At 41.8% G+C, this 14,067-nt stretch overlaps 1 protein-coding gene across 3 annotated transcripts in view; it reads left to right on the top strand.

Moving 5' to 3' along the window:
• The first annotated feature begins 2,273 nt into the window (after nucleotides 1-2,273).
• The window catches only part of LOC311612391 (membrane cofactor protein-like), a 73,153-nt gene continuing 61,359 nt past the window's right edge, over nucleotides 2,274-14,067 (top strand). For all 3 annotated transcript variants that reach the window (XR_014793285.1, XR_014793286.1, XM_084865295.1), the window contains exons 1-6: nucleotides 2,274-2,393; nucleotides 4,893-5,081; nucleotides 5,379-5,490; nucleotides 9,319-9,401; nucleotides 9,963-10,160; nucleotides 11,719-11,901. Coding sequence is in view for 1 of the 3 variants with exons in the window: in XM_084865295.1 (XP_084721421.1) it covers nucleotides 2,276-2,393; nucleotides 4,893-5,081; nucleotides 5,379-5,490; nucleotides 9,319-9,401; nucleotides 9,963-10,160; nucleotides 11,719-11,901 (883 nt within the window). In the remaining 2 variants the exon portion in view is untranslated. The remainder of the gene's footprint in view (nucleotides 2,394-4,892; nucleotides 5,082-5,378; nucleotides 5,491-9,318; nucleotides 9,402-9,962; nucleotides 10,161-11,718; nucleotides 11,902-14,067) is intronic.

Here is a 14,067-nt window from a genome sequence, read left to right as displayed (position 1 = left end):
AGACATAGAAATCCAAGAAGTGCAGAGAATGCACAAAAAGATGAATTGAAGAAACCCACACCAAGACACATCATAATTAAAATCACAAAGATTAAAGACAGGTAATGTTAAAAGCAGCAAGAGAAAAAAAAAAAAAGTTATGTAAAAGGGAGCTGTCATAGGACCATCAGCCGATTCTTCATTTTGTAAGCCAGAAGAGATTGGCATGAAATACTCAGTGATAAAAGGCAAGGGCCTTCAACCAAGATTGCTCTACTCAGCAATGCTATCATTTAGAATCAAAGGAGAGAGAGTTTCTCAGAGATTAAAAAAAAAAAAAAAAAAAAAAAAAAAAAGCTAAAGAACTTCATTATCACTAAACCAGCAACATAAGAAATGCTCAAAGGCAAAAAGGGACTTGTTTCAATAATTCCTTTTACAAGTGAGGGAATGTCCCCACAAGTCCCAGCAGACCTCCCTTCATTCAGGCACCTTGTCAGTGCCCTTCTCCTCCCTCTCAGTCTCACCCTGGAAGTGGGTGTGCTTTGTTTACTGATAACAAAAGGAGAAAAGAAAAAATGTTTTTATTACCTCCAAGCTTAGAGGCTCGAAGGGCCAACTCGGCTGTCCCTGGAAGATGGCGCCGGCACCCTGTCCCCAGCCTCATGCATCCTCAGCGGAACCCAGAACTGCATGCCAACTGCATTAATCCTGCCAGCTCCTGGGACGAGGAGCAGAGGGAGGGAGGAAGACTGTCCTAGTTCAGAGGGAGGGCTGGGGCGTCTCCACAAAGCTTCCTTCTCCCCTGGAATTACAGGGGCCCCTGAGTCTGGCCACAGGAGAGCTGGCGGTCCAGGCAAAAGGGCAGAGTGGCCTCGTGGCTCCACTGAAGTAAGCCCACCCAGGTGACTGCGGGGTTCATAGGTATATGCACGTGTCTCTTCCGTGAGGCACACCAGCTCCGGGAACAACCCTGATCCTGGGTATCACTGTGCTCACAGCGTGACCCAGGAGAAGGAAAACCCCTATTTGTAACAAACTGCTGTTTGGGATTTTTCTGCTCTTAGATGGCCTCTTATTCTAAAATGTTGCTTTTTAGCCTGTTTGAAGAATGATGAAGATAAACTTAGCTCTATGACCTTGTAGGCCAGAGGCTAGATATGCCATAATCTCAATGCCATGCCAGGTGCACTTTTTAACTGGATAGAACTGTATTGTTTTCAAGGTCAGCATCAAGATAACCACTAAATGCACACAGGGCTGGCTCTTTAATAAAAAGGGAAGTTCTGCTTGTAGCCTTGCTTAGAATTTGAATTCATTTTCTCTAAGCCCATCGCGCGATGAATAAAGTGAGTCTCTCCAAACTCTTCTCCTGCATTGTGTGATTGTTCGGGATCTCTGTAACAGGCCATGAGCTCCTTGGGAGGCGGAAACGGGGTCCTATCTGGTTTGGTACCCATGGGACCTAACAAGATGCCTGGCTCATGGTAAGTTCTCAGTACACAGGCAAAGAGCTAACAGAATAGAACTGAAGGACAGTGACAGGGAAGGAAGGGGGCAGGGGTGTATCTCCTCCGAATCTGTCGGAGGAGTACAGGCTCTTAGTGACGCCGCCTAGGACAAACAGTTCTGTCTCTGATGTAGAGCATCATCACCGGAGCAGCCTTTGAAAGTGGTAACTGCTGCTGAAACCGGTTTGGCTCAGTGGATAGAGTGTCAGCCTGCGGACTGAAAGGTCCCGGGTTCAATTCCCGCAATTGATTGCGAGCACATCCCCGGTGGGGAGTGTGCAGGAGGTCGATGATTCTCTCGATGATTCTCTCTCATAGATGTTTCTGGCTCTCTATCCCTCTCCCTTTCTCTCTGTAAAAAATCAATAAAATACACTTAAAAAAGAAAGAAAGAAAAAAGAAAGTGGTAACTTTATGAACTCAGGGGTTAACCACCATTTCCTGCAAACCCGGCAAACCCGGGAGGGGTCAGCCCATGTTTTGTGGGCACAGACAGAGCCGCAGCTGCCAGCGACCAGGTGGGTTTAGAGAGGTTGGCCAGGCCACGCCCCATTCATTCCCTCTCCGGGTCAAACGCTCCGCCCCCCCGCCGAGGCCCCGCCTCACAGCCTGCCATTGGCCCGCCCATCCCTGACGTCACTGCCGTGGCCACGCCCAGCAGCGGCTGGGTACCGCCCTGGACACTTCACTTCTTGACTCTGGGGATTGTTGCGTCTGACAGCTGCTCTCAAAAAGGTAAACGCTTGCGCTGCCCCTCGGGTTTCCTACCAAGCTCTTGGAAGATGATGGCATCCTGTGAGCTGCGCTGGCCCCCTCCGCACCGCCGCGGGGGCGCCTTTTCCTTTTGGTGCTCCCCGGGGATCCTGTTGGTGGTCCTGGGGCTCCTGCTGCCCGTGTGCTCTGGTAGGAGGACAGGGGGAAGGTGTGAACCCTGGAGGCAAACCGGAGAGAGTTAGGGAGCTGGCCGCCCGGAGCCGATGGGAGGTGGGGATGGGGAGGGGTTTGCTTGGTGGGTCGGGTAGGAAGCACGGGGGCTTGGTGAACCAGGTGGGTGCCGGTGGAGCCCAGTTTAGGATGGCCTTTCCGTGGTACCTACAAAGCGACTGCAGGGCCCGCGGAGGGTGAGAGAGGCTCTGCCTTCCCATGGATGGAGAGTTTGCAGGGCTCTCCTATCCACCCCTGTATTCTGGTACAGTGTGCTTGCTGACAGTATTCTGGTTACTGATCATTAAACACAGTTCATTTCTATGAGGGAGGGAAGGGGGACGTGGTGGTAAGGAGAAAAACCAAAGGAACTTTAAAAAAAAAAAAAAAGGAGGATCAAATTTAGAATAGGCTTCAAACTATAGAGTTGAAGGACACACTGTGCATGCTCTTTGGAATAGAGAAAAATGAATGGAATGTAGGGTACAACATGGGAGAGAACAAAACTGGACATGAAGGGGGATGGAAAACAAGGTTAAACTCAAGGTTGAAAAGTAAAATCAGGATAAAATAAAACTTAGAGAAAGTAAAAAGGAGAAATCACTAAGCTGGGTGGGGGGAAACTACGTGGATAAAACAAACATTTCACTCTTTTTTTAATATAAATATATTGTATTGATTTTTTACAGAGAGGGAGAGAGAGAGATAAAGAGAAACATCCATCAGCCGCCTCCTGCACACCCCCTACTGGGGATGTGTCCACAACCAAGGTAGATCATGCCCTTGACCTGAATCGAACCTGAGACCTTTCAGTCCACAGGCTGATGCTCTATCCACTGAGCCAAACCGGTTTTGGCTACATTTCGCTCTTGAAGCCCCTCAGGAGAAGGGTTTGTAGGCAGCCTTGTGACTGGGCGGCTTGCAGCTCAGAGGTAAATGCTGCGAAGTTGCAGCCGGGAAAACTTGTGTTTCCAGGAGCGATCTCATTCCTCCCAAACCCACAATATAGTGTTACAAGAGGTCTCTTCTGCCTATTTTAGGTATTTTCTCTCTTGCTAATTAAAGAAAGGGAGATCAGCAAGTGCTTACACAGTATTTCTTCGTTTCCTTTGTGTGCAACTTACAACACAAAGGCAACAGTCCTTTTCCTATCAGTTGCTAGGTTACCAGGATACTGGCAGACTGAAGAAATTACCTATCTCATTAATCTGGAAACATATTGGTCAACAGATCCAAATATCAACAGTGCAACCATTGAAATTTCTTTTGAGAGCCAATTTTTTTAACTTAAACTTCTTCTAACGCCACTTCTTCAAAATAGACTCACCCAAGCCATGGTATTTTGTGGAAGAGCCACACTCAAGGGGCCAAAGAGCTGCAGTTTTCTGACCTCGGGCCTATCCAAACCCTTTCCCAGTGCCCAGAGTTTCAAATGACTATTGCATCTTCTTTACCATCATCTCTATTCTATAGAAGTGCTTTAGCACTAACTTCTTTTAGTACTAAACTAACTAGTTTAGTACTAACTTCTAATAGCTACTATGGGGGACATACTGTGCTAGGTATTTTGGCCACATGAATGGACAAAGTCAGCCATGCTAACTAGTAAACACCAAAACATGTGCCAGTGACCTGAGAGATCCAGGCAGAAGAGAGTCCCAGAATAGGAACCATTCACTGCCTCTTTGGGGAGGGAGAATATGTTTCCTAGGGATATTGAGCAGGTGAGTCTACAAGATAAGGGCTGAGCAGGAGTAGCAGGTGAGCAGGGAGGAAAGGTGGGAGGAGCTTAGGGAGACTCAGAGATGTGACAAGGCTCAGGGCATCCGTAGATTCTCAAGCTATCCAGTGTGGCAGCAGTAAGGCAACCGAGGCAAGAGAAAGACACAGAACAAGATCCGCTTTTAGAATGTATTCGCAGAGCTATATGCACCCCTATGTTCATTGCAACATTAGTCACAGTGGCCCAAACATGAAAACAACCCAAGTGTCCTGTGATAGAGGACCGGATGTGGTACTTATACACAAGGGGATGCATCTCAGCCATAAGAAAGGATGAAATAGCGCCATTTGCAGCAAGACGGATGGCCCTGGAGAACATTATGCTAAGTGAAATGAAGTCAGAAAAAGTTATGAACCATATGATGTCACGCCTATGTGGGATATACAGCGTACACTCATGAACACAAAGAGCAGTGTGGTGCTTTCCAGGGGGGATGAGGTAGGGAGTGAGGAGCGTCCTAATATATGGTGACAGAAGACTTGACTTTGGGTGGTGAGCACATGGTGCAATAGACAGATCATATAACACGGAAACCCATACGGGAAACCTATATGTTCATGTTGACCAGAGTCACCCCAATCAAGGACCTTCCCATTCACTTTGTACTAACTACCTGCTGCCCAACCACAGTCCCTGGCTGATGGAAAAAGATAAAATATTTTTCTTTTTTCATGTTTTTATTATTTTATGCCCAGCTGCCTGTACTGCTCCTACTTTTAAATATATGGTGCCAATTACTCCTCCGAAAGCATCGTATGCTCCTGGAGAGGAAATAGACTTTAAGTGTATCCCAGGATACAAGCGTATTACACCTCTTCTCCACACCATTACTGTTTGTCAGCCTAATAACACATGGGCGCCTGATCTCCAGGAGGCTTGTGAAGGTAAGCACACAAAGCTTTTCCTTGTATTGCTCTGGATATTGTCACACATTTTAGACTGCATAGTCCACTATTACCATGATGGCTTTGCCATGGGGATGGAGATGGTAGATAGTAATGTCTTTGAAAACCTCCCAGGAATCTTCTTCTTGGCAATTGCTTGTCAGGGTCAATGTGAATGTTAAGTTTGGGCTTTAAATAGTAAAATGGCTTCAAAAGAGCGATAATGAAATTTTGATTTGGATCCACCTGCATTGAAATTGGCATCTAACAACACATTTGAACTTTTTTTTCTTTTAGTAAACACATGTCCGAAGCTAGAAGAGCCCCTCAATGGCCAAATAGTCTATGTAGCTTATGTAAACACAGATAAGAAGTTTGGTTCTCAAGCTTATTATATGTGTAATGAAGGGTAAGTTGCTCCATAGAGGAATATAGTAAATGTTACTGATTCTATTTTCAGTGTGCTTCTCTTCTTCAGCATCCCCATAATGTTGACTTCATCTTGCTTTCTGTGTGACAAGTTGTACTTCCAGCCAGCCAATCAACTCTTGGGCTTTTTATGCAGACTGAGAAGATGTGTAAGGAATAGAAATTAAAAATGAAGGAAAGGATACTTCTATAATACCACATGCAAGAATAAGCCTATCATTAGCATTAAAGTTGTAATAATCATGATGACATTACTTTAACAACGAAGTGTATCCTATTTAAAACTGCCAATTCGCAGAGTTGAAGGAGGGCTTATAGAATTGGTAGGTAGGTTTACCCACCAAAGATATTGTTCATGGAGATAACTCTGTAAAGTGTTACCAGGTGAACATTGACCTGGTTAACCTGGAACATAACATTGATCAAAATTCTTTTGTTGGAAAACATGAGTTTTTGAGGCAGTTATAAAGGAGTGAAGGTCTCAAAAACAAGTACTGAGCACTTAATAGTAGTAGCCTTTGTTCCTTTGGGCTCTTTTAATCCTATATAATGAAGAGCTAATATGCTAATTGACCAGCCAGATGATCTTCTGGACGACCATCTGGACAACCTTCCGGAAGAAGCTGGGGCTGCCAGGGCCAAGGCAGCAGCAGGGGCTGCAAGGGTTGAGTCCTTTGCATGAATTTTGTGCACTGGGACAAGTGCAGGGTGGGCTATTTCTGGATATTACAGTCTGATAGAGTGGGGTCTTCCTCCAAACATGCCCCCCAAAACAGGTGCTATTTGCCTGGAAAGATGTCCTCCTTGTCTTAAATTTTAGCTTTGACATTCTCAAAGGTGTCATTGGCCTCAAACTTGAGAGTGCTGGCCTTGCCCTTCAGGGTACTCAGAAAGACCTGGCTTTCTGTGCCGGCCACTTCACGAATGAAAGAGGACAGCAAAACTAAGAACCACCGACCTGCCACCAGATTTGCTGTTAAAGACAGCTGTTTTAAAGTCTGTGTCTAGTAGATCTTTCCTCAGGTGTGTTTTTTTCAGGAATACTTTTTATTGGTTTACTTTTTCTTTGAATAGGCCATATTCTCCTGTTTCTTTGTATGTCTTGTGGATTTTGTTATTGATGTTGAACTGAATATTTGAATATAATAATGGGAAAACTATGGGAATCAGACAGCCATCCATTTATAGGTTTTTTTTAAAAATTGTTTTTTGTTTTTGGATTTTTGTAAGGTGTGTCTGTGCTGAGGATCAGCCTGACAGGTAAACTAAATGTTTTCTCAGATTTTTTTTTTCCTGAGCCTTTCTCAGGGCATGAATAACCACTTCCTAATTTTCCTCACATATGTAGTTGTTTTGAAATGTCCCAGGTTTCAATATCTGTATCCTGAAAGGGGAAATGATGAGAAATGAAGAATAAATCACTGGAATTCACCTTAATCAGCAAGAAATGGCTTACACATTGGAGAAGCAAGATATAACAACAATGGCTGCCCCTGTCTTTGTCTGCTTCTCTGTGACCAGAAAGATCCATCAGTGATAAAAGCAGGGGCTCCCTGATACTTGGAGAATACAGGCCTTTGAGCTCATGCTGGCTCCTTCAGTCTGCTGATAAACTGCTTGAGGAGCACAGCTGTGTGCTGTGGGAGTGGGATGGGTAGCTGCCACTGTGCTAAGAGCTAAAATTGACCAACATTAGTGCAATTTACCTGCCCAAGTCTTTCCTGGAAGTTGCAAGCCTTCAACAAACTCCAGAGTTTCAAAACAGTGACATTAGGCAGATTCTAGTAGGAAATGTTGTCAAAATGGGGAGAGAGATTCTTGAAGCTTCCTACCCATCATCATTACAGAATCCTTTCCTAACAGATTATAATATAGAATCAATGAATTAGGCTAGTGGGAAATGTCAGCTGGAAATATGTTCAGGCTGTTTTACTGATTCTATTTTAATTTGATCAAGTGCCAATAGGCAGTCAATAGCTACATAGAGAGAGAGCCTGCTTGGCTCCTTGTGGAGGTTAAAACATAGATTATTCTCAGCGAAGTGTCAGCCTTATTGAGTAATACCATACATACCAAAATGTGTCAAAGGAAAATAGTAAATGATAAGAACCAAAGAAGCAAATTTACTCCTAAGGAGAGTTCAGAAGGAGGAGAGAGTTCTGTGAATTTAAATAATGAGCTATTCCATGGGGGAGTTCTCCTGAGCTGTTTCTGGGAAGACATTCTGATCGGAAGAACATTTCACCATATCTAAAACTTACATAGTCTCAGATGCTACTTTACCTACTACTCAAAACAACCCCAGCCATGGAAGCTAAAGAGAAAATAAACAAATGGGACTACATCAAAATAAAAAGCCTTTTTTACAGCAAAAGAAATCATTAACAAAACAAGAAAGCCCACTGTGTGGGAGAACATATTTGCAAATGTTATCACTGATAAAGGTTAATCTCCAACATCTACAGGCAGCTTATACAACTTAATAAAAGGAAGATAAATGATCCAATAAAAAAATAGACAACGGACCTAAATAGAATCTTTTCAAAATAAGACAGAAGGAAGGTCAAGAGGCACATGAAAACATGCTCAAAGTCATTAGGTATCTGAAAGATGCAAATCAAAAGGGACAATGAGGTACAATCTCACACCTGTCAGAATGGCTATCATCAACAATTCAACAAATGACAAGTGTTGCTGAAGATGTGGAGAAAAAGGAACACTCATACACTGCTGGTGGGAATGCAGACTGGTGCAGCCACTGTGGAGAACAGTATGGAGTTTCCTAAAAAAACTGAAAATGGAACTCCCATTTGACCCAGTAATCCCACTTCTAGGATTATATCCTAAGAAACTAGAAACACCAATCAGAAAGGATATCCCGTCAACAGATGACTAGATCAGAAAACTATAGTACATCTACACAATGGAATACTATGCTGCCATAAAAAAGGAATTCTTACCATTTGCAGCAACCTGGATGGAATTGGAAAACATTATGCTAAGTGAAATAAGCCAGTCAATGAAAGAAAAATACCACATGATCTCACTCATTTATGGATAATAAAGAACATTATAAACTGATGAATAAAAAGATAGATAGATATAGAGGCAGTAAAGCATCAAATAGACTGTCAAATTACAGCGGGAAGGTTAGGGAGGTGGGGGAGATAAGAGATCAACCGAAGGACTTGCATGCATGCATATAAACATAACCAATGGACGTAAAACTCGGGGGGGGGGGGTGGCGGGATATAAGGGCATGTATGGGAGTGAGGTGGGGGAGGGCAATGGTAAGGGCATTACACATATAATACCTCAAAAAACAAAAAAAAACAAAAAAAAACCAACCACCCCAGGAGCGATCTAGTATTGTACTGTTTTCATAGATAAGGAACATGAAGGGACATGTGCATGCTCAAATAACAAGCCAGTTTTGGAGCTGGGACTGGAACCCAGGTAAGTAAGCGCTACAGATCTCTCTGCTCAGTCAGTGTATGACTGAGCCAAACGGCATGAGCAGGTTCAGAGAAGTGAGTGTTGATGTGCCTCCTGAAGACAGAAAAGAGGCCAGACTGTCAGGCACGACAGACTTTGGAGACTTTTTCCTCCAGACCAATGTGTGTTCAAATGCAGAATCTCTTTCATTACATTGCAGACTTGGGGAGCACATTCGATATATTCTGTTTAAGAAACTTCTCCCTCAAGCCCACTGAAGTGCACAAAAACAACCACATCACATTTGTCTTTGTAATTATGTATTTCTTCTGAACTGATAAAGAAAACGGTATTCTTTTCCGTTCTCATTTAGTTATTACTTAGTTGGAGAAAAAAATCGATATTGTGAACTTACTGGGAGACTGGAATGGACCGGCGTTGCCCCACACTGTGCGAGTAAGTATATTCTCTCTTTAGAATTTAGATCAGTAGTTCTCAAACTTTTTTTGGCCTTGGCTTGACTTCATGCTTTTACATTTTTAAAAGACACCCACATAGCTTTTCTTCAGGTGGGATATGGCGATGGCTATTCCATTATATTGGAATGAATTTTGAAAAGTTTTAAGAATAATTATGTATTAACTCATTGAGAACAGGAAGTACAATGCGCATTAATAGATACAACAAAATTTTTAAAGGAAAACCAGAATTTTCAAAAAGTGAGAATAGTGGCATTGTTTTATGTGTTTGCACACTCATCCATATGCGGGTTACATGTAGACCTCAGGATTGGGCTGTTGCATTCACACGCCATTTGTACCTTTGGCAGATTGAACTACATACTCTTAAGGATGAAAAAAGATACTGTATTTTTTTCCATAGAATTTTTGTTCCAAATGGATATTGGATATTCAACTAGATTATAGAACTCACATGTTTAATGAATCTATTGAAGACATTACTAATGCTGTCTTAATCTTTTACCTTTTCCTTTTCCTTTCCTGTCCTCTTTTTAAGGGATTTTGTGTCAACCGCCTCCACAAATACCCAATGGAGAATTCAGCAATAGCGACAAGGATGTATTTGAATATAGTGATGTAGTAACTTACCATTGTATACCTTCTAATGGGCCAGATGACTTTTCACTTGTTGGAGAGAGCAAGCTTACTTGTTCTGGGCGTAACAAATGGAGACCTGACCCTCCTGTGTGTAAAGGTAATAATATTTCCACTTCTTTCTCCCAAATTCCCTAAAAGTAAACAGAACAGTCATATGTTCTTGCTCCTCCTGTTAAATTGGTTTCTAAATTAATCTACAATAGGCCAAATAAAAATAGAAAAAAATAGCTCTAGTCGTAGAGTTTCCAATCCCTCGCCCCACCTGCTTTTGATATTTCACTGTATACTTTGAGATTTACTGTGTATTGCATGGATGAAGACATTTTTGCTTGAAAGCACCACAAAACACACACTGGCTTAAAAATAAAGTGTTATCTGATAATATAGGACCTGATGAAAATCACCTACAAGAATCTCACAGCTAACAGTATACTTAATGTAATAGAGTAATTTATTTCCCCCTAACGCTGAAACAATATAAGGATGTCTATTCTCACCACTCTATTCAGCATTGCATTGAAGGGCCTCGCCAGACAATAATGCAAGGTATGGAAACAGGCAAACATAGTGGTAATGAAGAAATGAAATAGATTTTATTCACTTATGGCATGATTATCTTTTTGGAAAATAGGAAAGACTGAAGTTTTAGATAAGAACTGAATGTCCATGTCTATTTGCTAGCAATAATCTATTAAATATTAAAATTAATTTTTTTTTTATTGATTTCAGAGAGGAAGGAAGAGGGAGAGGAGAGGAGTGGAGAGGAGAAAGAGTAAAACATCAATGATGAGAGAGAATCATTGATCAGTTGCATCCTGCATGCTCCACACTAGGGACTGGACCCACAATCTGGGCATGCGCCCTGACCAGGAATCCAACAGTGACCTTCTGGTTCATAAGTCGATGCTCAACAACTGAGCCATATTCATTATGCAGCCTTTCCATTTTATAAACATCTCAGTTCATGTATGTTGTTGCTACCTAACAACTTTTTCTTTCATATCTTTGCATGGCTAGTTCTTTCCAACTTGAGCTCAAGTATAACCTTCTCACAATAGTCTTTCCTGCCTTTCTGAAAAGCAGCGTACTGTAATCAGTGTCAGCATGAATTTTTTTTAAACCCTAAATTAAGGAGAATCAGAAGTTGCTTTTGAACTTGCCCAGAATTTGTATCTGGTAATCAAACTTTTTCAAAACTTGCCACTATTGATAAAACACATAAGAAACTAACCGGTTTGTTTCAGTGGATAGAGCATCGGCCTATGGACTGAAGGGTCCCAGGTTCGATTCTGGTTAAGGGCATGTACCTTGGTTGCGGGTACATCCCTGGTAGGGGGTGTACAGGAGGCAGCTGGTTGATGTTTCTCTCTCATCGGTGTTTCTAACTCTCCCTCTCTCTTCCTCTCTGTAAAAAGTCAATAAAATATTTTTTAAAAAGAAACCAATAATCTATCATTATAGTCTGTTCTAGGTGGGCAAAGGTTATTAGATATCTCTATGTCTGTTTCCCTGGAATTAAAGTCTTTTATTTAATTAATATCCTGACTTCCATGTCTTGTCTCTTTGTTCCCAGAGGAAAGTACTACTTTGCAGTAATGTTTCTGCCCTAGGTTAAAAGAATTTTCCATTAATTCTGGAATTTCTTTGCTTTTCAGTGGTCAAATGCCAACCTCCAGTACTCGACGATGGGAGAGTCATTTCTGGACTTGAGAAAAAATTATACTACAAAGCTGAGGTTACAATTAAGTGCGAGAGGGGATTTTACCTTGAAGGCAGCAAGACACTTTTCTGTGGAGCTAACAATAATTGGGAGCCCGCATTGCCAAAATGTATTAAAGGTACAAAAAGTATCATTTTCTTTCTTATTTTATTTTATTTTATTTTATTTTATTTTATTTCTTTAACATTAAAAATCAGTGATATAGCCGAAACCGATTTTGGCTCAGTGGATAGAGCGTCGGCCTGAAGACTAAAAGGTCCCAGGTTTGATTCTGGTCAAGGGCAAGTATATTGGTTGCGGGCACATTCCCAGTGGGGGGTGTGCAAGAGACAGCTGATCGATGTTTCTCTCTCATCGATGTTTCTAGCTCTCTGTCCCTCTTTCTTCCTCTGTGAAAAATCAATAAAATATATTTTAAAAAATAAAATAAAAAATAAAAATAAAAATCAGTGATACAGAATAATTGAAAAGAAGCAAGGAAGTTTTGTATTTTACTCTGTGTTTGTATTCATTTCCAGAACAGAGGTAGGACATATAATATAATTTATGCTTTGGTGGGCTCTTAACACATCATGTACATTTACTATGCCTACATTTCTGTTATTTGGTACTATTCACGTATCAAAATGTATAGGAAATTTTTTTTCAAATAAATTGAAGCATGGGAAACTTTATCTATATGAATCAAGAATGAAAGGTATCATTTTGTATAAATGGAGATAATAACCAAGTGGTTATTTTGTTTTTCTTTTTTAAAAATATATTTTATTGAGTTTTTACAGAGAGGAAGGGAGAGGGATAGAGAGTTAGGAACATCGATGAGAGAGAAACATCACATTGATAAGCTGCCTTCTACACACGCGCCCTCTCCCCTGGGGATGTGCCTGCAACCAAGGTACATGCCCTTGACCGGAATCAAACCTGGGATCTTTCAGTCCGCAGGACGCTCCATCCACTGAGCCAAACCGGTTTTGGCGGTTATTTTGTTTTTCAATGTCAACTCCTCCCAGGAAGAAAAACCCTACACTTTTTCCTGTCTCAGGTTTGGTAACTTCCTGCTTTATTTTTCTAAATTGTTTAAATACCTATGGGCTTTAAAAAAAAAAATCTTTTGACTGGTGATTTGGTCATCCATCATTTTAATAATAAAAAGAAAAATAACATTTTTGCAGCTATTCTACTTGTTATACTAGTGATTCTAAGTTGATTTGCCATAGTCCGCAGATCTACAAAGGTGTGTAAACTTGGGCAATAACACAAGCTTTACTAGTAAATGTGCTCACTTATATGTAAAATGATTTAATGTCTTTCTTCCTGGATAATAGAAAAGTTAAAATGGGATGCACTTAAAGCACTTAGCATAGTGCCTGTCATATAGGAAGCTTACAACATTATTCCAATCAGTACATGGAGAGGAAGGTCCATGGATTCCATGGATTCTGTCAGTGACTTTGCTCTTTTATTCATATTAAAAGAGATATCTTTCCATGACCACTTTAGTTCTTTTTATACAGTACCATTTAAACTAGGATGTTTCTACTGTCTCCAGAACAAGACTCATTTTTCTACCACCTCTCCACATTTCATACAGTTATTCTTTTTCTCTATACTGAGAATTTTTATTTGGCAACAGAAACTAAATTTCATAGCAACGGAAAGACAGGGAGAGTCCTTAATTATTTCAATGAAGTAATTGCATGGACTACTGATCCACTGCTCTGCTGAAGACTTGAGAGATCAGAGTGTTCCAGTCAAGATGGCAGAGTAGGTAAGCACTGTGCTTGCCTTCTCCCATGACCACATCAACTCACAACTGAGTCATCCAACAGTCAACCTGCCGACCCACCTGAAGACTAGCTGAACTCCTACAGCTAAGGATAAGATGGAGAAATACCAGCCCCACACCAGGCTCCCTGAACCAGGACGTCAGTGCTGGGAAGAGAAGTCCCCATGGCAGCTGGCTGTGAAAACAGGTGGCATTTCAGCCCCAACCTGGTGAGATGGAGGGTTGCTGGAAACCCAGACTTTCTCCTAGAAAGCCTGAACACAGACTCCATCCTTCACAAGTACTCACCCGAAGCACCCAGAAAGGAAAAGCAGCTCGAAAGGCATCGACATATGGGGAGAAACTGAGTTGTGTGGCTTCAGCGTGGGGGCCATTATTGTTCCCTTGTTGAGCACTTTCCCATGCAGCCTGCGGGGACAGAGGGGAACTAAATCCGAATCTGCATTAACCCAATAACTACCACTCACCTAACCCTGATAACTCCCTGAGACTCAGCTC

This window comes from Pipistrellus hanaki (assembly GCF_964339955.1).
Source record: "Pipistrellus hanaki genome assembly, chromosome: 18".
Taxonomy (NCBI): Eukaryota; Metazoa; Chordata; class Mammalia; order Chiroptera; family Vespertilionidae; genus Pipistrellus; species Pipistrellus hanaki.
This window is presented reverse-complemented; position numbering and strand designations above follow the sequence as displayed.